The sequence below is a fragment of the Urocitellus parryii genome, chromosome 8 (genome assembly GCF_045843805.1).
Source record: "Urocitellus parryii isolate mUroPar1 chromosome 8, mUroPar1.hap1, whole genome shotgun sequence".
NCBI classification, from domain to species: domain Eukaryota; kingdom Metazoa; phylum Chordata; class Mammalia; order Rodentia; family Sciuridae; genus Urocitellus; species Urocitellus parryii.
The window spans coordinates 141,031,659-141,057,697 of record NC_135538.1 but is presented as its reverse complement, the minus strand read 5'-3'; the positions used below and the strand labels follow the sequence as shown (position 1 = coordinate 141,057,697).

Here is a 26,039-nt window from a genome sequence, read left to right as displayed (position 1 = left end):
GGCCAGGCATGGTAGCGCATGCCTGTAATCCCAGTGGCTCAGGAGGCTGAGACAGGAGGATGGGGAGTTCAAAACCAGCCTTGGCAATTTTGCAAGGCACTAAGCAACTCTGGAGACCCTGTCTACAAAGAAAATACAAAATAGGGCTGAGGATGAGGCTCAGTGGTTGAGTGTGGGTTCAATCCCTGGTACTTAAAAAAAAAAAAAAAATCCTTCGAAGCCTCATTATCTGCAACGGCGAACAGCAATTAGAGGCAGAATATAACATCTGGCACGAACTGTACCAACAAATACTGTATTAGGTGCCATGTACAGGATGCATACATGTTTAAACTAGGTATTTGTAAATACTGTGTTAGAACTCACTGTGCTAGGATAAAGGGTCAGTCCCTCCCCCTCTACAAATCTTTGTGACCTGACAGGTTAGTATCTCTGAAAATAAAACTCTCACAGGATAGCCTATCTCAACCTATATCCCAGTCACCTTGTCTGTCCACTTTCGGTCCCTTTCTGTGTCTATCTCTGTGGTTTAGGAATGTTGAGTTATCTCGGACCTAAAAGTGTCTTGCTGCTTTGAGTCTACTTTCAGATATGAAGGTAGCTACAAACACCATTCAGAGAGATAAAGCCAGCACACACACACGACTTGTCTCACGAATGGCAGGCAAAGGGTCACCCTCACATGGGACTGATGACTACAACCCTGCTGGCAAATATGTGGAACAAGTTTACTGGGACATTCACAAAAAGAGGCACTGCAGGCCACAGGCTACCTGTGGGAAATGGGTTTTGAAAAGAAGCCCAGTTCTGAATCAAAGAGGGAGTCTGTATCTATCTTCTGCCTTCAGCTGCCCAGCATACCTTGGACCTCTTTCCTAATAAAAAAACAATCCAAAAGCCTTCACAGTGTATAAAAGCATGAGGCTGCAAACTGGAATTCGTAATAGAAATCTAGGGTCTAAAAAAATGGAGAATGCTCCTTGAATCAACTCCAGTTCAGCATTAACCACTCCCCCAGGCCATAGAATAGCAGGCTAGATTTGTTGAACAGAGATGACTCAAGACTTGGGTTCTTGTTTGGATCTCCTATCAGAGACATTTAAGCCAGAGTGATAATTTGTGAACATCTAAAGAGGTTTCCAAGATTCTAAAAACAGCCCTCACCCACAACAGCTCCAAGAACTTGTGCATCAATGAGATGGATAACTGTGTCCATGACAGGGCCTACCATGCCTCTGACGGAAATGTCACCTATTTTTGGAATGGTTCTTTAAAAATCAGTCCCATTATGTTGTAGCTGTGCTTGCCGTGAAAAGTATTCATTCAAAATACTGAGCTCAGAGTTGCAGCTATGTCATACACAACCAAAGGAAGTTTTGCCAGAGTTACTGTAGGGATTTCTTAGATCATTGTATATCACATATTTATAAGACCACAGAGCCAGCACAAAACTGTCACCAAAAGCAACCCAATGAATCATTTCCTAAGTATGTAAGGTTTTTTTTTTTTTTATCCCTAAAGAATTTCAAATGAATCAGTTCCCTGAAGCAACCAAATGCTAGCAAACTCAGGCTATCCATAAAAAGACAGGGGAATGGATATTGGCACCTACCTGGGATCCTATTGAGGGTCACCCAATAATGTTCATCAGGGCTGTAAGTGTCTTTGGACCACTGCAGCAAATCAACAGCCCTGGGGTCATGGAGAACAAAACTGACAAACTCCCTGGAAAGAGCCACATAGGCAGTGCCAAAGTAGATGGTCATTTGATGTGGAGGTGAGGTTTTCAAAATGTTCGTATTTTTTACAAAAGAACCTTCTTTGCTGATGTACTCTCGGTGGACATACTTGGTCCGACCCACAGCATGAGCTGGGGGCAGCACCCCTGGGGTTATGTTCTTCCCTTTAAATCCTTTCAGATACTGAATTATTTCCCTGTTGGTTTTCAGGGGGAAATCTTGCCCGCAGGTGTTGAGGACGTACTTCCAGGGGACCTCAGAGGCCTCCAGGTCTTTCAGGCAGTTGATATCCGCCAGGAGCCTGGAAATCCCGCCATAGACCACGGGTTCCATCTTAGAAGCCAGAAAAGCGTTTGGGAAGCAGCTCAGTAACTGCCACACTGATTTTTTAAACTCATTTGAGGATTTTTCATCCACATGAACACAGTAGACATTTTGGGGCATATAGATGGCCCTGAAGAGCCTTTCGAAAGTATCAAAGTCCTTATGAATTACCATGACAAATGCCAAAGGGAACGCAGCTTCTTCTCCCGACAGGGGGCTTGTGATGTAGTGACTCTGGGTCACATAGTCGTTGCAAGAAAGTCTTCCCAAAGATGACGGCAGTGTCTTTTCCCGCAGAAAGGTGGCCTTCTTTTCTAAGGTGAGATTGCAGGCGTCAATCCCCAAAGACCTTTTGCTGGAACCCTTTCGCCAATTTTTGGGTAGGCTCGCCTGGCTATGGTAAAATATCACCAAAGAAACCACACTGAGCCCGCTGATAGCCAAAAAGTAATGCCTCCAAAAGTTCATTATTTTCACTTCCCCAGGAAAGGAATCTCTCTTCAGAGATTGAGAAATTGATCCTCGTCCCCAAAACCACAAGTGTGACAGGCTGAAATGACTTCTCTTGCAATCTTGAATTTCGACAGCTTCCCCGGGAGGGCTGGCGTGCTTTCCTCCGGTCCTTTAGTCCTCCTCTGTCGTTGGCTTCAGTGTCTCGTCCATCCTCTTTGGGGCTGGCTGAAGATTTGATGCCTTCCCCACCGGCTCCGGTCGGCAGCCCCGCGCAGTACCGAATCCCTGCTGCTCAGCCCAACCCAGCCCAGCCTCCGGGAAGCCTCCTCATTTGCATATGAAATGCAAGTGGTGGCTCTTAGCAAATTACATTCTGGAATGGAAAGACGGGTTTCTCTTGCATCACTCCCACTGCCTCCCCTACTTCTAGGCCGTCAATTCAGTTCCGATCTCCCTTCTAGAATAAGTGACTGTCTTCTTTTTTCTGGTGAGCCCCACAACCAGCTAGCAGCCCTGGGAAACCACAGCACTTAGCACATCTGCTCCTTGGGTTTTTTTTTTTTTTTTTTTTCTCTCTCGTTTCTCTGCTACCTCTTTTCATTTCAGGGTTATCTCTGCCTCTGGGCACACAAAGATAAGAAAGATACCCTTGTGACAAGTCTAAAGAGATTATCTGCCATGGGGGGAGGGGACGTTGAGGTCTGCTGGATTAAAACAGACACATTCTGATGTGTGACACAGCAAACGCAGGCATGTGCAGACTATCAGCTGCGGAACTAAGAATGACACCCTAAGAATGACACCCGTGGGGGCAGGGATGAGAGTGACTTTTCACTTTAGAGGGGGATCTGGATGGCATACAATGAACTAAACACACCTTAGTTTGTTTGGTGGAGGGAAATGCGATAGCCACTGTTCCCAGAGAGCACACGTGGGTTCCCATTTCACACAGAGCTTCCGATGACTTGAGCTGCTGATGTGATCTTGTATACCCTGTGTGAGGGACGACCTCCTGGGTCTCTTTAAAAACCCCACGTCATCATCGGATCTGAAGTCACTTCATAGAACTCAAAGTCTCACCCTCCTCTCCCACTTCTCGTACTCTGAAGAAAGACCAACTGCTTCCGGCGGCTGCAAAATTCCTGGAAGTATCAGTCACTGTCTTTCGGGGGAACCAGGAAGAGCAGGTCTGGTCACATTGCACAGGGCATCTCAAAGCTCACCTGTGCAAGGTGTTGGTTGGAAGGGAGCCTACAGCAAACCTGGAGTGCATCTGGGATGGAGGCTGGTGCTAAGGACACTTCTAGAGGGAAAGAGACGATGAGTCCAACTAAAAGATGAACTGAGGCAGCCACAGGAAATGTGTTAAAAAATGGATCCTGTTCCCAACTCCAGAAGTTACCCAGCTGTTCCACCTGAGTGGGCCCCCTGTGGCCACCAGAGCAGCTGCCCCTATTAGGAAAACATTGGGTGCATAATGCAGCAATATCCCTGTCCCTCCCAGCCCTTGAATATCCTCCAGTTAACCTTTATTAATCCATGACAACAGGGAACGCAGAATAGATACTGATTTGGAGAACTGCTGAAGAGTTGGCAGGGAGCCTTGGGATCACCAAACACAAAGCCTTTACTATCCAGATGAGGAAACAGAGGCCGATTAAAAATAATATTCTTCCCAAAGTCATTCAGCTGGATCGAAAACGGCGTCTTCCCTCTGCAGCTCCCTTGTTCTGATGTGGAAGTCAGTCTGCCTGGCTAAATCCCAGCTGGTTGCCGTGATGGGAGTAAAGTTACTTAACCTTTCTAGGCACTGGGCCTTCCATCTGTGAAATGGTAAATAACTGTGGCTCCTAGTTCACATGGTCGGTAGGAAGATTAAATGAGACAACTCTTGGTCATGGTTTAGCAAGAATTTGAGCCCTTGATGTATGTTCAGTATGGCGTGGCTATGATTATTGCTGTTGCTTCTCTTTTGAAAAAATATTCAACATCTTGGACACTGCTAATGACCTAGTATTTTGATTTCTGTTCTGAGTAATGAAAAAGAGAAGCACCCACCTTAAGGCTTTTAAGTGGGTTGATTTATTCCCAGAGGTTAAATACCACTCTTTCCCTTCTCTATCACTGCGCTCCTAACACACAGGGAATGAAGCTGTAGGAGAGGGACAATAAAATAGCCCATTCTGTTGCCTTCACTCCCTTCATTTGCTCTACAGCCACATCCTTTTCTGCAAAATATATCCTTGACAGGACTGTGGAGAACAGGAGAGGGAAGCTTGGAGGTAGGAAAGGAGGCCAACGGCTTCTTCCTCTGCAATTCTCTTCTTGTTTTTCTCCTTCTCTTTGCCCCAGCCCTGATCCTAAAACAAGGAGCGCTCTGGACACCAAGGCAAAATGAACTTATGAGATCTTTCATCGCGAGTTAGTTAAAGCAGACTGCAAGTGGGTAATTGCAACAGGACTTACAGTTCCACATAGCAGTATTCAACACCCGCTCCCAACGCGCAAAACGAAAATGAACCCCCCAGGAAACATGTCTATAGCCCGCCCTGGCTTATTTACGCTACTTGAGATGAACACGCTGAGATGAGCACATAATGTCTGTTTATCGGCTGGCACGAGCAGGTTTGTTTTGCCTGGTCTCTCTGGTAACAGAACAGGCATCTTCTTCCAGTAAATAATTGGGAACACTGAGCTATTAACTTCCAAACCTGGACCTTTTTTCTGGTTCACTCTAGTTGGCATGTAACACATTAAAAACTGTCAACAAGTGGGCATTTTGTACCCAGCCTCTCTGGGCCCCAAGATAACGTTTATGGTCATAAGCCAAAGAATAGCCCCAAGGACTACAGCTAGTAGCACATAATTGGCCCAGCCCAAACAGTAAAACAAAAAGCTGGGTTCTCCGGGGGGCCTTCCCCCCGAACCCCAGTGGGATCCCTTATCCTGCACAATGACTTAGTTCTTATTACCCTTACCTGAGCTTTTTCATTCCCCCTAACTGGGTGAACAGAGGAGGGGGCTTGGGATTGAACCCTGGGTGATGATTGGCTGTTGAATCAAAGCAGTTATTTATTTAAATTGACAGGTAATCTTAGGAATCCTCAAATTCTTCTCCCCTAGTTATTCTGAAAAGCATAACTAATTGTTTAAGACTACGGAGGCCCTACTGTGTAATATGACACCTTAACTACTGCCTTCCTCTAGCTAGGCAAGTAAAGAAAAAATAATTTGTATTGTCACTCATTTGTGGAAGTTCAGAAAGGCAATACACACACACACACACACACACAGGCGATTGAACCCAGGGATGCTCAACCACTGAGCCACATCCCCAGCCCCTTTTATGTTTTATTTGGAGACATGGTCTCCCTAAGTCTCTTAGGGCCTCACTAAGTTACTGAGGCCAACCTGGAACTTGTGATCCTCCTGCCTCAGCCTCCAGAGTCACTGGAATGACAGGTGTGTGGAGTTAATGCTTTTTGATGAGTGCTCTCGACTCCATCCAGACTGCACCATCCTGCCAGGATAGGCTCTGGCTGTGTCAGTCTGGCAACCTAAAACCTTCAGGTCATGAGCAAGTCACAGAAAGTAAAGAAGCAAACAAACAAGTGTCCAAGCAACCCAAATAACGATTGCACATCGCTGGCCCGATATATATTCTCCCATGCGCTCGGGTGGGGAAGATACAGTGAAAGCAGAACTGGTGGAGGGTGGAGAAGCAGGGCTTGAGGACTGAAAGATGAAGCAGCTAATGCCTGGCCAAGGTGTGGACGTGAGGAGGGAAGGACTGTGAGGAACAGCCTGTGCTCCAATGCCCCCGGAGCATGTGACTTCCTCTCCACACCAGCAACTGATGCCCCACTGCATCAGGCACCCGGTGCTGAACAGATCTTCCGATGTTTTAAGAGAAGTGAACAAAAAAATAAAACCAATTAAATTTTTTTTAAAAGAGAGAGAAGTGAAAAAGTCTGAATTTTATCAGAAAAACGCCCAAACTTCTAAAATGTTATCAGTAATTAGCAAATGTTAAAATCATGGGCATTTATGTGTGCGCATGCGCACACACAAGGATTGCATTACCATCCTTGGTTGAAGCATCCAAGCTCCATGCTGGTGGTTTCCGTCCCTCTTGAGGCCTAACCTATTAGCTCTCCCTCTAGACCCAATCGTAACAAATGTTCTCACAGCTAAACAGAAGAGAAGTCATGAATCAGAAGAGGGATGGGGAGGTGGCAGGTCAGGATACAGTTGTCAGCAACAGGTGATGGTCTGACAATGAAACAGGTTTAAGGCCAAAAGTACAGCTGCGTGAGGTCACTGGCACTCGCCATGACCAGCACTGAGAGAGCTCAGGCCCATTTTTTTCACATTCCAAGATCAATAGCTCAAATATTTATAAAGATCATATTTGCTGAGAGACACAGTGTAGTCGAATGGCAGAATGACGCCTGGCATTTTGCTAGAGGGAATGGTTGGAAGGTGACCCTGCTCCGGGATTAGGGCGGATCCTCTAGGAATAGGGAGGCTCCCAGATTAGGGTGGATCCTGCTGGGATTAGGGCGGATCCTGCTGCCTCTGGCACCTGCTACTTTGGAGTTCCCATTGAGTTCTCGAGGGGTTCCAGGAGAATTGGTGCCCGCAGCCCGGTGGAGGGAGTGTATTCCCGGGAAGTGTGTGTAGAGTGCTGGTGAGAGTTTGGGAATAAAGAGTTGCTATTTGAACCTACAAGGCTTTGTGGTGGCTCCGTTATTTTGTGCCCAGATAGACTGCGGCACATATTAATGTCTGCCAAAGGACCTCAAGACTATGAAAATTGATACAAACAAAAGACTAGATCAACCCTTAGACTTTCTTTGAAAATAACCAAAGAACAAAAAGTGAACTAGAGGCCAGGCGTGGTGGTGCACACCTGTAATCCCAGCGGCTCAGGAGGCCAAGGCAGGAAGACTGCAAGTTCAAAGCCAGCTTCAGCAATTTAGGCGAGACCCTGTCTCAAAACAACAACAACAAAAAAAAGGCTGGGGATGTGGCTCAGTGGTTAAGCACCCCCTGAGCTCAATCCCCAGGTCAAAAAAAAAAAGTGAAATTAAAAATATAAACACTAATAGATACATATTTATTCTACATATTCTAATTGAAAAAGGTATTTCTGAAATGTGTTTATTCAGAAAACCCCCTTTGCGGTGCTGGGAAATTGAACCTAGGGCCTCATGCTAGGCAAGCACTCTACCGCTGAGCCATATCCCCAGATCTCCCCATTTTTAAAAGATTAATCATTTTGTGCACAAAAGGGTAGGTTTTCTTATCTAGAAAACTCACATTTATGACAAAACCTTTGCTCAAAAAATTCCAGGCAAATCTGTTCGTCACTTGCTTCTGAATCAAATGTCAGGACTTTTCCCGGAAAGAGCCAGCTAATAAGTGATTTCAGGGTGCGGCCCAGCTGCTTAACTTGACTAGAGTAGCATGGACGTGGCCCTAACAATCTATGCCTGTGTCCTAATTAAACTTCATTTTATGGATGCTGAAGTTTGAATTCAATATACCCTTTCTGGTCATCAAGTGGGTTTATTTTTATATTGATTTTGACCACTTGAAAACATTAATAAAATTACTGTTAGCTCAAGGGCAGATTTAGCCTAGAGGCGATAGTTAGGTCCTCTTAGATTTCAATCATACTCCTCCAGGCCTAAATTTTGCAACTTCAGTGTTGGTGCAATCACTTATTAATTTCTGTGTCTTTCCTGATGAGGAAATTGAGACAGTGGCAAATAATAGTGTCGATCATCCCATGCCCCCATCGTACCCTTTTACAAATGCAGCCTGGGTCACAAGACAGAGTGCTGGGTGTACAAAGAGCTTGGGCAAGTAATGGACACCCTGAGCCTCAGCACAAGAGCAGTGTGTGAGGGGGTCATTCTGCCAGGCAGAAGCCCTCAAGACCTCAAGACCTCAAGACTTCAAGACTCTGCCTTATCAAAGGCAAAGTTTTTTTTCTGCGCTCTGTCCTGACCCCAACACAGGGAAACTTCCCTTCATTCCTAATTGTAGTCTCTTGAGCCTGTTTTTTCAAAATTACATCCAACATGGCTACTTTTTTAGAGAGCTGGAGGTGGAGACAAAGAAGTGGTGGCCAAGACCTCCAAGCGGGTTGTGGTGGTGTACACCTGTAATCCCCACATCTTGGGAGGCTGAGGCAGGATTGCAAGTTGGAGGCCAGCCTAGACAATTTATCTTGAGACTCTTGTCTCAAGATAAAATATAAAAAGTGTTGAGGATGTAGCTCAGTGCAAGAGCACCCCTGGGTTCAGTCCTCAGCACCATGAAAACATCACAAATCCATAACCTAAAATCTTATGCTCGATGACAAGGAACAGCATGGGTGACTATGTTTTTCATAGCAGCTTTTCTCTGACTGCAATTGTCTCCTCTGAGAAAATGGGCTGCAAATTCATGATGAAATTATCTGTCCAGATCTGGATATTATTCTGTTTTTTTCTTTTCATACCAACTACCTCCAAATGCCCCAGCTTTATAAGCTTTTTTGTTTCTTTTGTCTTTTTTTGTGATGCTGGGGGTCAAACCCATGCTAAGCATGGGCCTTACCTCTGAGCTACACTCCCAGCTCCAGAGACAGTACTTTATTTGACTACTTATTTACAGTGCTGGAGGTCGAACCCAGGGCCTGGTGCGTGCTAGGCAAGAACAGTATTTTACTACATCGCTGCTGCCTGGCAGAGATCTGTATCTAGAAGATCTCATGGTCCTCAGCTTCTGGACGTTCTCAAATAAATGGAAACAAAACAATCCTAAAATAGAGATAGGCAGTGTTTTCCTCCAACTTCTACTTTTAATAGCCTTATTAAATTCTTGACTCCTTTTCAGTTTATCCAATCCTCTCTGCAAGCCAGCTGCGTTCCCACAGAGCCTGTCCTTTGCTAGAGTTTAGACAGTTTGTTAGGGCAGAGCGCTTGGAGAAATCCCAAAAAGTCAGGCGTTTCTTGTACTTTCCTAGAAATTAACACTGGGACATAACTTCCTGCAAGATACATCCTGTGTTCATACCTCACGGAAGATAATATTTGTATTTGATTCTCCCACTAGTTGAAGTGATTTTTAGATTCCAATTTTATAGTTACCTGCCCTGGCATTTTAAAAAAAAAATGGACAGGTGAAGATAAAATTTATAAATTCTATACTCTGACCACAAAAGCAATTGGAAAATTGTTACACACAGAGCAGGCCCGGTTTTGGTCTGCTTTGCTTGGACCCTCGTGGCTGGAATTGTGTGGTCGGTCCCTTCTTTTGCGTGTGTTGAATCCCACGCAACTAAGGGGTTTCCAGTAACATGTTTTCCAGTAACCCATCAGAGTCGTCCCAGGGACCATAAATATCTAGAGCACTAATTCTGGATTGTGACTTGCCTGGGAGTAGGAAGGTGAGCAGGAATGGGGTGGGTAAAGCTTGCAGTGAACAAGTACTGTGGTCTGCTCAGGACACGTTGGTTTTCAGTGCTAAGACTTGTTAAGTCCTCGGCAAACCAGGAAGAACTGGTCACCTCACATACCACTGGTCCCACTCACTCCCAGGTTGACAGTCCTTACTGAAAGGAGTCACTGAATACAGAACAGTCAGTAATTGATCCGTGAAAAAAGAGAAAGAAACGCTCAAATCACTGTGTGCAAGATGGGAATCATCACTAGGTCTGTTGTGTGTTCAAAACCCTACATGATCCTTCTTCATATTTTAGCAAACCACTAAGGCCTGGGTACAAAGTGATTAACCCGTCATGCGATAATGTCATAGTGAACCCAAATGAATGCACTTAAGTCTTACTAACTACACATGCCCCCCAGTAGATATTACAGGATTTTAGTAACAACCTAAATATTAATGTAAGAATTTAGAGATAATAATTACTACAGTGTTATTGGTATCCAAAGTCTCCTCCCTTCCACACCCCCTATATTGGGGGTGATCTTTCTGTATGATTTATCATAAACAAGTAATTGGACTACAAATTCATTTTATGGAGCAGGACAATCAACCAGATATTTGACCACTCTGACTTGCAATTTCTAAATTTGTAGAATTTTAGGTTTGGGATGGGATGATCTCCACGTTCCCTTTTGACTCTAAATTCTGCGGTTATTCCAGATTCAGCATAAAGAGAGGACTGTTTTATGGGAAAGTTATCATTGGGCTTGGTTCAGGTTGAGTGATTGCCAGGGTAAGTCCAAAAAGTGGTAAGGATAACAAACCAGAGAAAAATCAAGAAACCTGGGCGGTGGAGTGGAGGATGGAGAGGAGACACCAGACAGGGAGGTGTTCCTTCTCTCGGGGAGATGACCCCACACCTAGCGAGGACAGCAGGGTCTCCCGGAAGGCACTGTTCCCATGGAGCACCCGAGATCAGGAGTCCAAGGCCGAATGCCTTCCTTCCTAGATCCCCAGAGAGTTCAGACTGTGACCCAGGACAGAATGACAGCATCTCAATGAAGGGGAAGTGAAATGAGGATTGGGGCTCAGGAAGGAGCTAGCTAAAGAGAGGAAACAAGAAATGGCCAGAAGAGGGGACTGACCCATCAGGGCACGAAGCTGAATCCTCAGGATGACCCGAGGGTCTCCAGCTTACTCAGGAGAGATCCAAGTTTTACTCTCTGGTATTTTCAGTTCAGTCTGATTTTTTCAATCTGGAGAAGGAGAAAGATGATAGGCCATGACTCTGCGAGAAGTTTAGAGTTCCAGGGCAAGACCTTCCATCCATTTCCTGGAAACCTGGCCGTAAAGAGGACACAAGGTAAGTGGGGAAATCTGTCAATCTTGACTTTGTCCAAAAGCATTATTAAGAAATGAATGCCAGCCACGTGCTGTGCAGGCCTGCGGTGAAAGAAAGACGAGTGATAGATTTGGCTTAGAGGAAACCACCTGAAGAAAGGCTTTGTTAGGAAAGCAATGAACACACTTTTGCTTTGAATATAACTTTTTTTTTTTTTTAAGAGAATCTGGGGATGCTAGGCAAGCGCTCTACCACAAAGCCACATCCCCCACCCTTTGGGTTTAACTTTCTAAGGCCAACAATTGTTCACTATAAATCTCAGGAAACAACAACAATACCCAAAATCATAGCAAGATTAATGCCTTTGTTAAATGATGGATTAATTCCATCAAAAGAAGCAGCCTTCTGAAAACCCATAAGTGGTCTTTGAAGCAGCAGCCTCTGCAATTGGACTCATTTTTTGCCTCTTTGCTGTAGAATAAGGCACCAATTGGTAAGCACCAAGTTGGTGGGCCTCAGGTTGAAACAATTGGGCTTGGGCAGGTGCTGCCCCAATCTAGGCTCAGCAATGAGAAGCTTCTGAGATGAGTAGGCCAGGTATAGTACCAAATACCTGCAATCCCAGCCACTCAAGAGGCTGAGGCAGGAGGATTGCAAATTTGAGGACAGCCTTAGCAAGTTAGCAAGAACCTGTCTCAAAATAAAAAGGGCTGGGGATGTGACTCATTGTTTAAGCACTCCTAAATTAAATCCCCCATATCTACTTAAAAACAAACAAAAAGAAAGAAAGAAAGAAAAGAAAAGAAAATCAAGAAGATGCTTTAGAAAAACTGAATGGGAAAGATTTTCCCCATTGCTGTCCTCAGAAACAGTGAAGGTTCAGGAAATGCCCAATGTTCAGGAAAGATAGAGCACAGCTGGAAGATGCTGTTTGAAGTCTACTTCTTAGGATTTGGCCTCATCAACTAGGGTCTGCAGTAGGTGGTAATGATGATTTGTGATTGATTGGGCAGCAATGCCAAGTGGCACCGGCATATTGAAAATTATTTCCTGGTGGGTTAGGGATGTCGCTCACAGTGAGGCCCTGGGTTCCATCCTCAGCACCACAAAAAATAAGTAAATAAATAAAAATACAAGAATTGTTTCCTGGGGTTGCCATTGAGCTCAGTGACAGAGCACTTACCAACCAGGTACCGGGCCCAGGGTTCAATTCCCAGCAACATAAAAAAAGAGAAAAAAAAAATTTTTTTTCTTTTGACTCAGTTCAGTAAATATTAAATATTTACTGTCAGCTCATGAGCTGACAGTAAATATTTAATATTTACTGAACTGGGCTGCCAAAAAAAAAATACAAAAGATCATGAAGAGATTATAAGTCCAGTAAGAAATATGACATCCATGTTCACCATTTTAACGCAAAGATTAGAGAATGGCATAAAAGAATGACAACAATCTTGAAAAAGGTGTAAAACTGAGGAGAAAATATCAGCACACGTTTCCTAAGTGACAAGCCATTGAATGCAGACATACTGAGGCCACCAGTCTAAATGGAAATGGTGGAGAAGAGCAGCGCAGAACCCTTCAAGAAGGCAAGTACCCAGGGCAGGAGTGGGACGCAGGGAGGTTTTTCTAGAGTGTTCCTTCCAGGAAAGGCCACAGTGGGAGTTGACAACGCCCGAGGTGACCTGGAGGGGATCTCCCTCAGGGGTGCTGCCATCCGACACACCATGTTGACGTGCTTAAATGGAACAATTCAGTTACGGTGCCGAAACCTGTGGGATTGACAAATGTCATTCTCAGAGCTAAACTGTGATCAGAGTGCGAGAATGTTTGGAGGCCCAGACTTGGGCCAGAGAGGCCCAGCTGGGATGAATCCAGTAACAATGGGCTTGAGAGATTCCAGGGGCTGGAGATGAAGAGGAGAGCAGGAAAGGTGGAGCTGGGGAGGTGCAGAATGTGCGGAATGCGCTGATTTGATTAGGCCTGGAGGCGGGGGAGTGGGCCAAGTGGTGGGGATTGGAGAGGTGGGCTCCTGGGGAGGAGGCAGAGGGAAGGCGGAGCCTGCGCTGGTGTGTGTGGAGCTTGGGAAGACAGGTCCAGAGGCTACGGGAGTGAGCCAGGGGGCTTGGGAGAGGATGCAGGGCTCTGACTCATCAGTTCAGAAAAGGTGGTGAGAAGGTGATGGCAGCAGCCCATGCCTGTGATCCCAGAGGCTCGGGAGGCTGAGGCAGGAGGATTGTGAGTTTGAGGCCAGTCTTGGCAATTTAGTGAGGCCCCAAGCAATTTAGTGAGACCCTGTCTCAAAACCTGAGAGGGGCTGGAGATGACATAGCTTAGTTCAATCCTCAGAACTAAAACAAAACAACAGAAACAAGAACCATCAAGAAAGAAGAAAGGAAAAAGAAAGAAAAACAACTTTTAGGAAACAGTGATTCTATGTATTGCATTGTGGACAGGGGAGAGAACACTGCATCAGACGTAAGATGATAAGATTTTGTGCCCTGGCTTTGTTAAGTACTAGCTGTTCCATAAATTCAGCAAATATTTAAGAGTTACTGCTCATCCTACATGGATTGCAAAGTGAATGCATTAGGGGAAAACAATGCTCAAAATTGCCCTCCACCAGTTCTTCCGGAGGCTGAGATAGGAGGTCCTCAAGTTCAAGCCCAGCCTAGGAAACTTTTACAAACAAAAAAAATAAAAACAGCTGGATGTGTAGCTCAGTGGTAGATGCTTGCCTAGTATATTCAGGGTCCTGGATTCAGTCCACAGTAACCACAAAAAAGAAAAAAAAAATTTCTCCTCTGGAAAAATCCCTTGGGAATGTGTCATGCTAACATCGACATGCAGTGTCTCCATAATTCCAACATGGCGAATTTTCCCTTTCATCTGGATCCAGATGGTTGTTTTTTCTCATGAACACCAGAGGAGCAAGCTGGCCAGAGCTGAGGAGTTACGGGAATCGAGGGTCCGCATGAAGATAAGCAAAATCCTTGTCTCACTCTGAACCCCAGACTCTTAGGATGGAAAGGAGTCCAGGCAGAGATGACTGATACCATTTGAACTTACATAAAAGTGTGTGTGTGTGTGTGTGTGTGTGTGTGTGTGTGTGTGAGTATGCATGTACCATTGAGTTTGTATGGTTAGATTCACATGAGCACTGCTTATGGGCCAGGGTTGTGCTATAGTTAAGGAGAGCAAAAATGAGCATGTGCCATTGCTGCCCTTGAAGCTTTGTCTAGAGGGTCATGAGGAACTTGCATCACAAGTAATAACAACACAGTGTGGTACAGGAGCCTGGAGGGGTGAGGATTAGGAAAGGTTTTATAGAGACTGTGACTCTTCAGCTGAATTTTAAAAGCAGATGCAGGTCAAGGGAGGAAGAGCACCCCAGAGCATCCTGGCAAGGGACTGGCATGCGTCACTGCAGTGAGGCTGGAAGGGGCAGAGTGGGACCTGTCCGTTGTCTGGGAGAGTTGGAGTGTGGCATGTGCTGGGGGACATAGCTAGAGAAGGCACTGGAAGGGCCCTGGGGCCAGATGAGCTTTCTGTGCCCAATGAAGGGCTAAGATGCTACACTGTGGTCACTGATTCACAGAGTTTCTAAGAACGAGAGAGAAATGACCACATGACCAGAGGTGCATTTTATACAGGTAGTTCTATCACTGTGGAGGATGGATCAAAGCAGGCTGGGAATGGAGTCAGGAAAACTGGTTAGAAGAAATTATACTACTGCAGGAGACAGAAGAGGGGTGGATGACAGCATCAGGACAGGAAGATGGCCAATGGCTGGATCCAGGTTACTGAGTTTGTATACCAGGTACTAAGCTAAGCACTCACGCCCATTGTCCAGCTTCATCTGCCAATAACTCCATGAGGATGCTAGCAGGTTTGTCATTCCAGGCCTTCTCGGTTCATACGCTGCCCACCTTCCTCCTGACCAGCTCTTGCCCTTGTTCACCTGGCCACAGCTCCACTGCCTTGCTCACCCCAGGACCTTTGTAATCCCTATTCTCCACCTGCAGCCTCATTCCCAAATGTGTGGCTGGCTCACTCTCATTTTGAGGATGCAACTCTTATACTGCCTCTGCCAAGAAGCCTTCTTTGACCCACCTCATCTAAAGAAGTTTCCTTCCTGTACCAACAGGTATAATTCCTTCATAGCACTTATCCTAATCCTAATGATCTTGCTTACCTGTCTGTCTCCCCCCTTTCTAGAGTATATACTCCATGAGGGAGAACCCTTATTTGTCTTTATTTGCTACAATATTACAGTACCTAGCACAGTACCTAGTACAAACATCTGTTCAATGAATATGCATTTCATAAATGAAAATGTACTACAGGTTGAACATCCTTAATACAAAAATTTGAAATCCGAAATGCTCCAAAATCTGAAATTTTTTTGAGGACTGATGCAGCGCCACAAATGGAAAATTCCACACCACATGAAACATTTTTCATGCACAAAGTTATTTAAAACATTAAATGAAATTACCTTCATGCTCTGTATATAAGGTGGACATGAAATATAAATGAGTTTTTGTGTTTAGACTTGGGTCCCAACCCTAAGATATCTCAAAGATATATGCAAATATTCCAAAAGCTTTTAAAAGTCCAAAATTTAAAACACTTCTGGTTCCAAGAGCGAGGGATGAGGATGAGGGATATTCAAACTGTACTACTGTTCCTACTAATAGTAACATAATAACATTAACATATGTTCCAGGCTCGGGTATAATTGATTTAAGCCTCACAAATTTGGTAATTATTATTTTCTCCATTTTTACAGATGAGGAAACTGGGACACCAAATTTAGGTAATTTAAGCAAAGTCACACTGCATGTATAAGGCAGGGTCAGGGTCAAAATCGTGTTGTCTCCAGGGTCATGCTTTACTGTGCATGTTGTATCCATCTTTTTTTTTGGGGGGGAGGGGGCTGTACCTGGGATTGAACTCAAGGGTACTCAACTACTGAGCCGCATGCCCAGCCCTATTTTGTATTTTATTTAGGTATTCACTGAGTTGCTTAGCGCCTTGCTTTTACTGAGGCTGGCTTTGAACTCCTGATCCTCCTGCTTCAGCCTCCAAGCCACTGGGATTACAGGTAAGAGCCACCGCTCAGGGCGCTGTATCTATCCCCTCTCTATCATTAAGCTTTGCAAATGTCAGGTCACGGGGATGATGATGGCTTGGCTAGGATTCCAACCTGGTTCCCTCTGACCCTGGAATCTGAGCCCCAAACACCTACACTCCAGGGAAAGCCATATGAGCAGGGAGGAGGGATGACAGATGCCCAGGAGGAACCCAGCCTGCAAGTCTGAGCACACTGTGTTGAATTCCTGCGCACACGAGTTCAGCTGTGAACAGCGGAGTACCCGCTGCACTGCGCAATGATTCCTGCTGTGGGCGCAGAGCACATCACTCAACCCCTCCAAGCCCTTCTCCACCTTTGCAGACTTCAGTACCTAGCAGGCAGGATTCTTGTGAAGATTCAACTGAGATAATCTAGCCCCATAGGTAGATATCCATAAACATCTCCCCTCCTATCCTGTATCTATGCTGATAAGAAGTAGCTAAAATTTCTGGGAAAATGAGCTATCAGGAAGAAAGGGAAAATTCTTGGGTGGGTCCAACGATAGAATCAAAACACAAACTTCAGAAAACTTGAATTTGCTAAGTTTCATCTGTAGATTTGCAGTTATTGAAACAATCGAATGAAAAATGGGCAAAATTAGGATCGATTTAAAGTAAGTATATAAATGTTACCTTTCCTCCCCTGGATTTTTCTGTTTATTCTGATTTCTTACTAAGTATATACAGTTTTTATCTCAGGGTGAGTTATGGATTTTAGTCTTAAAATTTCTGTTTTGTACAATGGAAACAATAGTCTCCCTTTTATAAGTTTTTTTTTTTTTTTTTTTTAAGGATTGGTCTGAATACAATGAAGTAACATTATTTTAAAGTGTTTTTGTACAAGAAAAGAGTGTGGGTTTTGAGATCACCCGCCTTTCCCACAAAAGTAAATGTAATTGGTATTTTTCAAGTTAAAATTGCTCAAGTGGTTAAAGCCATGCATATCTCATCTGTCCTAATGTCACGTGGAGATGTCACTAATGACACCCCCAGTACAGGGTAAGGAAGATTCTGCAGTAGGCTTTTGTCTGCAGAGAGTCATGGCCCACCAGACCTCGCCCCTAGCCTTGAGCTCCAGGTGGACAAGTGACCCAAGAAAGACAGGTCAGCATTCATCAGCCCCTGGGGTTAGTTGCAGGATAAGAATCTGGACCAAGCAGGACCAATCTAAGGTCTCCTCTTAGCTGGTGCTAGAAATATCAGGAAAAGTCTTCCTTTTCCCCAGGAATGCCAGATGTCAAAACCAAGCAAAGCTGGAGCTACTTCTGTCAATCTCTGATACCACCTGGGGATCAAGCTGCCAAAGGAGGCCAACCCGGAAAGAGGCAGAGAAATAGGGAGACCAACTAACTCATCCTGTTTGCCTGGGACTTTGCCGGTTCTCTTCATGCAAGTTCCAAGCCATGAATGCCCAGCTCAGATTGGGCAAATTGGGATAGTGGTCCATTCCATAGAGAGATGACTTGTTAAGAAAGAGTCCTAAGCCAAGCATGGTGGCACATGCCTGTATTACCAGTGACTCAGGAAGCTGAGGATCACTGGAGTCCAGGAATTCTAGATCAGCTTGGGAAACATGATGAGACCCCATCCCCAAAAGAAAAAACAGCAACTGGGGGTATAGCTCCGTACTGGAGCGTTTGCCTAACATGCACCAGACCCTGAGTGGACTTTCCAGCACCCCAAGAAGGAAAAAGAAAAGGAAGGAGAAGAAAAAGAGTCCTGGATGCAGCTGGACTGGAGGCCCTGTGGGCATCTCAACTACGTGGTCCTCTGAGTTCTGGTGTTTGTTTAAGCTCCTTTGACTTTTCTGACACAGGCAACCTAAAAAGTCGTGACCTTCACTCAAAGAATGTGCACATATAAATACAAGTCACAACTAAAAAAAGCAAAATAAATCAAAGTAAGAAACACACTATTTTTAGAATTTAAAAATGAGGAAATGTGGTCATGTGATCCCCTTGAGAGGTTGAGATGATTTCTTTGACAAAGGGGCTTTGGGGAAAAAAAAATGTATACAAAGTGGAAAAAGGAAGAGAGACAAATGAAAACATTCCTATGGAAGAAAAACATCCAGGCATGAGAAAAGTTGGAGTCATCCAGGAGCAAAGATTCAAAAGACCAGACAATGCAGTTGAAGGAAGAAAAGGAGTGGAAACCATAGCAGGTCGTAGCAGCCTTGCCTCCTAGGGCCTGCCCTGCCCTGAAGTGGGAGGAAAAGATAACTGAGCTATGGGACTGGATTGTAAAAAAAACTAGACCAGCAAGTGCAAGGCCCTGGGTTTGATCCTCAGCACCACATAAAAATAAATAAATAAAATAAAGATATTGTGTCCAACTACAACGAAAAATAAATAAATATTAAAAAAAAAACTAGATCAGTCCACAGATGCTGAACAATTTCATAAGATTCAAAGCAAACACTCCAAGGAGACTGGTCGAGCAATTGCCTAGCACGCACAAGGCCCTGGGTTCCACCCCACGTGCTGCAAAACCAAACCAAACAGAAACTACAAGCCCTCTGGAGCTCTACCTTGGGGCAGGTAGGCAAGTGAAAAATGCCAGAAGAATAACCAGATTGGATAGAGAAAATGGACTCTTCTTAAGGAAATACGTAACAATAATGACAAAGATCTGAGAGAACACAGGTGCCCCAGAAGTGAGCATGAGCTACTGCCATCTGAGCCGGATGCTCTGCAGTGTTGGAGAGATCTGGGATCCCGTTGGCCTTCCTTGGATCATGTGGCCAGATGGGAGAGGATCCCCTCCCAACAAATGTCTTTTCATGAGCCCTAGAATAGATCAGGCAAGTATGCTGGTCAGAGCCCCTGAAGAGGGGCTTGAGGCTGGGACCCCCAAGGGTCTCCTTCTGGCCTGGTACCATTTCTTATCTTATTCTTTTTTTTTTTTCCTTCCTCCTCATCCATCCCATGGTGGGGATGGAATCCAGGCTTCCCACATGCTAGACCACCCCTCACCCACGGAGCTATATCCTCAGCCCCTGGTACCATTTCTAATGAAGTATGGAAAATCAGGAAATAAGTTATTCTCTCCCTAGAAAGGTAACATACCAGAAAGTCAAGAGAGAAAACCAGCTGACGCTATGTGGGCATCGAGCACCCTTCTACCCAGTCTCTCCAGTCTTGTTTTGTTTTATGGCAAAGTTGTGTTTATTTTTGACAAAATGATGTTTGAAGCCAAAATATCAAATTCATGAATCTCCTTAACATACTATATTGATACAATGAATAACATTTCTACACAAATTTGGTAATTTTTATGATATTTTGTAAATTTTCTAGGTATACAAGCTAAATGCACTAACATTCTCCATCAATGCACAGGTATTTTGAATCATAGTTCAGGTAGTTTGAAACTTCCCTCTAGTTTTAAACCATTTCCGCTTTGTCTTCTGTCGCCATCTGATTCTAGGCTACTACTCATCTTCTTGGAATGTTTTGGGAAACTTGATGTGCCCAGGCAGGGTCTTTCCATCATACACAATTTAATTGAGGGTGTTTAGGAGACAGAAGTAACATAATTTTGAGGGAAGAAACCAACAGCTCTATTTGTATTTGCACATTTGCAAAAATAACATGCCGATACTGTATTTGCAGAACTTTTCCTCTTAAAACTTTTCCTCTTAAAACACTGAAAATAGAAGAGCTAACGTGATTAAAGGCAGTCTGGGAATAAGGAACTAGATGCATACCCCAAATCTTACACCACATCCAATGCTGAAGTTACCTGAGTACCTGAATAGGTTTTACCTGGCTTTTGAAGATGGAGAAATCATTTGGTGATCTGTTCCCTTCAATTCACTTGTAATTTGGTTTTTTTTTTTTGTTTGTTTGTTTTTGTTTTTTTTTTTGGTACCAGGGATTGAACTCAGGGGCACTTGGCCACTGAGCCACATCCCTAGCCCTAGTCCTGCTAAATTGCTCAGGACCTCACTAAATTACTTAAACTGCTTAGGCTGGCTTTGAACTTGCTGGGATTACAAACGTGGCCACCACTCACAGGTAATTTGGGAAGGCCCATCTGCAAGCAGTATGTCCTTTTGCCCTGAAGCGAGATGTTGCCAAGAATCAAAGAAAGGAAGGAGGCAAAAGCTCCAGGAAATGTCACATCATCCTGAAATGTATCTCTTACAGATAAATCAGAGTGGACAGCTCACTGGCAGGGGCCGAGCTCGGCTTCCTCTCTGGGGAGATGCTCTCTAGAGGCACCCTCTCCTCCGACTCCTGCAAGGGAAACAGGATGCCACAGCCAAGTTCACGGTCAGTGTGGACCCCAGGGTCACTGATGTTGACGCTCTTTCTACAGATTCCCTGCACTGTACATGCTGTCTTCATGGGGTTCTGGGCATTGTGTCATTTGCAAAGAAAGGTGCAAATGAAGACAAGATTTTCCTACGTGAGCCCCTTAGTTTGAAGCTGGGGATGTGAGGTTCTGTTGAGTGCCAGTGATTTACATGGTGTCACGCTATTGCTGTGAGAGGGCAGAAGCCAGCGCCCCATACTACAAACGGATAGCCAAAGGCATTTTTCTCCTCAACCAAGTTATTTATTTATTTATTTATTTATTTATTTAAAGATGGGATCTTGCCAAGTGTGATAGCTCATGCCTGTAATCCTAATGCACAAGAGGCTGGCGCAGGAGGATTATGAGTTCAAAGCCAGCCTCAGTCTCTTAGCAAGGCTCTGAGCAACTAGCAAGATCCTGTCTCCAAATAAAATATAAAGAAGGGCTGGGGATGTGGCTCAGTGGTTAAGCACCCCTGGATTCAATTTCCAGTACCAAAAATAAACAAATGAATGAACAAATAAATAGAGCTTCTACCTTCTTCCCCCCCCCCCCCCCCCCCCGCAAAGGAAAAAAAAAGAGAGAGATGGGAATCTTGGTATGTTGCTCAGGCTGTCCCCAAACTCCTAAGCACAGGTGATCTTCCTGTCTCAGCCTCCAAACACCTGGAATTACAGGTGGCTCCACCACACCACACTTCAATTCTCACAGGGAGATCTTTTGTCCTTGATTTGCTTACACAGATTTGACATGGATAAAATCAACCACCCTCAGGCAAAGTAATCACAGACATTTACCACGAACCAAAATTGATATTTTTTCTTAAAAAAAAGATAACAAGGCATTATGTTTCTCCTTTTGCTGAGTCACATAATGCCTTTACCTCAGTACAGTACCTAAGGCAGCCTGTGGCTAGGACCAAAACCTACCCTATGAATTTTAATGGAATAGTAGAAGTAGAAAGAGAATAAATATTTAAATATGAAAATGGGCCTGTAAGTACTTAATGTTCCCAAATCATCTGACATTAATGGAAACAACCACTCAGGTGAAAAGATGTAGCCAGAGGGGAAGGAAAGTCAGGGGAAAAGACACAGGAGCTAGATGGTTCACCAGACTAGTCACCCTGGGATTCAGAGACCAAACATGAGGCATTTTCCACAGAATGTGGGCGTGTTTATCACCCAACAGGCTCTGCCCTGCAGCCCGAGAGTACTTACCAGCATTTCCAACTTGGCAGCCCCCCAACAACCTGAACAATGATTGCTTTTCTCTTGCTATAATAATGCTGTCTAGTTCATTAGAGATCCATTTGGTATTTTTCATTGAGTCCAAAGCACGCTGCTTCTTTACAAAGGAATTCTATGGGGTTTTATATGTTTAAAAAAACAATCCGTTGGATCAACAAGTAAAGGTAGAAATGCTTTGATAAGAAAGAAAGGAGTTTTTCCTGGGCTCTCATTATTTATCTGAATTTAAATGTCTTTTTTATTAAATAAACACATAAATGTAATATGGTACACGGGTCCAGATATTTCTTTTCTCAATGAGTTTAACAGATCTCAGCTGAGGTGTAGTAGTAAAGCCTCACACTTGACATTCATTCATTCATTCATTCATGCACTTGCTCATTGATTCATTCATCTAATATATATTTATGGAGCATTTACTAAGTGTTCTGAGCATTCAGATTATAGAATTTAACAAAAGAGAAAATGACCTGGACTTCATGGAACTCATGCAGAAGAGGCCAATACCAAATCCATGCAAAAAAGTAAATACGATCGTTATAGATGGTGACAGACTCTTTGGAGGGAAAATGATGTCCTAGTGCTCTGAGCTGCTGTCCTCTGAGAGCTGAGATCCGGCAGGTGAGAAGGAGGCTAGAGAGCTCTTACCCCCCTGCCTATCCTTAGAGCTCTAAGGATAGGTAGGGGGATGGCCAAGGCAAAGATCTGGAGCTAAAAGCAAATCTGACACCTTAGGAGTGAAGAAAGAGCACAGGTGGACTGAGTACAGAAATATCTATTGTGGTAAAGACTTAACAAGTGTTGTGTGCCAAAGAACAATGATAAACTGAAAAGTGACACCACAGAAGGGTATTATTTGGTTGTGCAAGAATACTGGAATGAGCTCATAAAGAATATCACTCTGCATTTAGAAAGGATGAAGGCAAGAACTGTATATTTCAATTTTTTTTTTTCATTTTGTGTTTCCTAATAAAACATGGAAGACTCTTCAAAATCCCTCTTAAATACAGTCAGACCTCAGTAGCCCAGGGGACGGGCTCCAGAACCCCCTTCAATGCTCAAGTCCCTTCTACAAAATGGCGGAGTATTTGCATGTAACCTATGCACATCCTCCCATGTAATCTAAATCATCTCTACATGTCTTAAATACCTATACAATGTAAATGCCATGCAAAGTGTTGTTATACCATATCATTTAGGGAATCATAAGAAAAAGTCTGTACATGTTCAGTAGAGACACATTTTTTTTTTCTGATTATTTTCCTTGCAACATTGGTTGAATCCAGAGATGTGAACCTGTGGATAAAGAGGACGGCCTGTACATCTCCTCTATGTGAAATACAGAATCGCACATACCTGGGATCCTATTGAGCGTCACCCAGTAATGTTCATCAGGACTGAAAGTGTCTTTGGACCACTGGAGCAAATCAACAGCCCTTGGGTCGTGGAGAACAAAGTTGGCAAATTCTCTTGATAGAGCAACATAGGCAGAGCCAAAGTAAATGGTGAGATTGTGGGGAGGGGGTGGTTTCAGTGCTGTCGTTCTAATCACGTAGGAAAGCTCTTTGCCCAGATGTTCTCGGTGGACATACTTGGTCCGACCCACAGCATGAGCTGGGGGCAGCACCCCTGGGGTAATGTTCTTCCCTTTAAATCCTTTCAGATACTGAACTATTTCCTTGTTGGTTTTCAGGGGGAAATCTTGCCCGCAGGTGTTGAGGACGTACTTCCAGGGGACCTGGGAGGTTGACAGATCTTTGATACAGTTCACATCGGCCTGGAGTCTGGAAATCCCACCATAGACCACGGGTTCCATCTTAGAAGCCAGAAAAGCATTTGGGAAGCAGCTCAGTAATTGTTCCACCGCATCTTTAAATTCAACGGTTGCCTTTTCATCCACGTGAACGCAGTAGATGTTTTGGGGCATGAAGAGAGACCTGAAGAGCCTGGCGAAGGTGTCAAAATTGTGATGGATGACCATTATATAGGCCAGGGGAAATTCAACTTCTTCTTGAGATAAAGGGGTCGTGATGTAGTGGCTCTGGGTCAGATACTCCTTGCAAGAAGACTTCGCGTAGATGGTCAGTTTGTTTCTCCACAGGAACGGAGTTTTCCCATTAATAAAGGACGTGCAAACTTGGGTCAGCATCAAAGTGTCTGAGCTATTCAGCTTCTGGTAGCTTTGCTCTCCCCCAAAACTGAACACATAGAACACGATAAAAACGACCACGGTAGAGACAGAAACGATAAAGAGGTACCGCAGGGATGGAGGCATACCTCAAAGAGGGGGAGAGATGTCACCGTGCAGCCAGAATCTGTGACTCCTTTCCCAGACTTACTTGTCCCCCCGAGTTCTTATGGTGGCACATAGTCCAGTCATTCCTGCCGGGAAGGACACGCTGAGGATTAACTCTGTTCCATCCAGGTGCTGGGTCTCCCCCCCCCCCCCCCCCCCCGGGAGCTGATATTAGAAACCGATCCCGCCTCTTTCAAACCTCCTTTGTCTCAACCCCAGTAGCAGGTTGCCTAAGCCCAGCCTTTTCCTCCTCCCTCTGCCTCGCTGTTGGCGTCTGCTGCCGGTTCTGCCGAAACTCTGGCCACTCTCCCCCGCCACCTCCGGGATTGAGTTTCTCGGATCTCTTTTCTTGCATGGCCCGAGTTTCTCCCCACGACCCCCCTCTCGTCCTTACCAGTGGCGACGAGCTCGGGCAGGCGACAGCTTCCTGCAGCTCATCCCGCGGGCTGCCGGGCTCGCCCCCTCTTACTCAGGGCCCAGACGCGCAGCCCGGTCCTCGCGGCGGTTCCTGCGCAGCCCGCGGGGCACCACGGAGCCTCCGCTCCCCTGAACGCTCTTTTACGAAACACGACTCAAGTGTCAAAACCCGAAATAAAAGGGAACCTCCTCCAACCCACGCTCCACCGCCGGCCCCGCCCCGCTCTTTTCCAAAACAAGAGCTTCCCGGGGGGAGGAGAGCCTGTCCCGGGGCAGCTGCGCCCGCGACCCGGAGGCAGCCCCTCTCCTCTGGCTTCTAGCATCCGCCCCCCCTGGTGTTTGCTGTGCAACTCGGGGTCAGATGAACAAATCCTGAGCTACATCCCCTGATGTGGATGAGACCGGAAGGCTTCGCAGACAGGAACCTGACTCCTGGCCACCAAAGTCGTTCACACAGGGGATCACAGGGCAGTCAGGTTTTACGCACCCAGGATGCGCAGAGAAGCGTCTATAGTCTAGAGTGTTTTTCACTGAAGGTAGGAAATGCATGTCTTTTCCCATAGGTCAGTTGTGTTTTGGCTAAGGAGTAAGGGATCTTGGGGGTTTCACACTTTCCCATGACTTGCGTTGTCATGAAAGTTAGATGAATGCATCTTATTTAATATCCTCTTCAAATAAACGACTTTTAAAACAACAAATTACTGACCGCTTTTCCCATGTTCCTGACTAGTCTGAACTTGACTCAGAACCTCTAAGCCCACAGCATTAACTCATATTGGAAACTGGGTCCTCTACCCCCTCCCCCAAAGAATGTCCTTGAATGTACATCTGCTTCTTCCATTTGAAAAGTCTCCACCCCGCAGTTGATGGCATTGGTAGGACCACCTACTGATTTCCGGCTTTCACTCCTGGGGGTAAGAAAACCATTGCTACTGCCCATGATTCAAGGCACCCCAGACTCAAGCTGAATGATATACTATATCCTGAACTCACTGCAGTTTTCTTTTCTTTCTATGCAGTATTCACCTGCATACCCATGTTCATTGCAGCAATATTCACAATAGTCAAGTTATGGAATCAGCCTAGATGCCTATGACTCTAGTTTTCATTCTTTGTTCATTGTATATGTTTTATATTTTCCAGTCTATACATTTTTTTTTCTCCTTACACCCACCACAAATAAACGATTTATAACCCACCTCTGGATTTTTAGGCCAGTTAGAAAAAGAAAATATAGCCATTATGTGGGAAAAGTAGATCCGTTTAATTTTTAATGTCTTGTAGAGTAGAGCAAAAAAAAAAAAAAAAAAAAAATTACCTAACGTTCCCGATAAAGGAAA

General features: G+C 44.8%; 1 protein-coding gene across 2 annotated transcripts in view; it reads right to left on the bottom strand.

Moving 5' to 3' along the window:
- LOC113179889 (N-acetyllactosaminide beta-1,6-N-acetylglucosaminyl-transferase) overlaps nt 1-26,039 on the bottom strand; it is an 80,186-nt gene that overhangs the window by 33,612 nt on the left and 20,535 nt on the right. The window contains exon 1 of one of the 2 annotated variants that reach the window (XM_026384649.2): nt 1,613-2,531. The exons of the other annotated variant lie outside the window; for it this stretch is intronic. Within the exon in view, the coding sequence (XP_026240434.1) occupies nt 1,613-2,531 (919 nt within the window). Of the gene's footprint in view, nt 1-1,612; nt 2,532-26,039 lie in introns of those variants that run through there. 2 annotated transcript variants of the gene reach the window in all.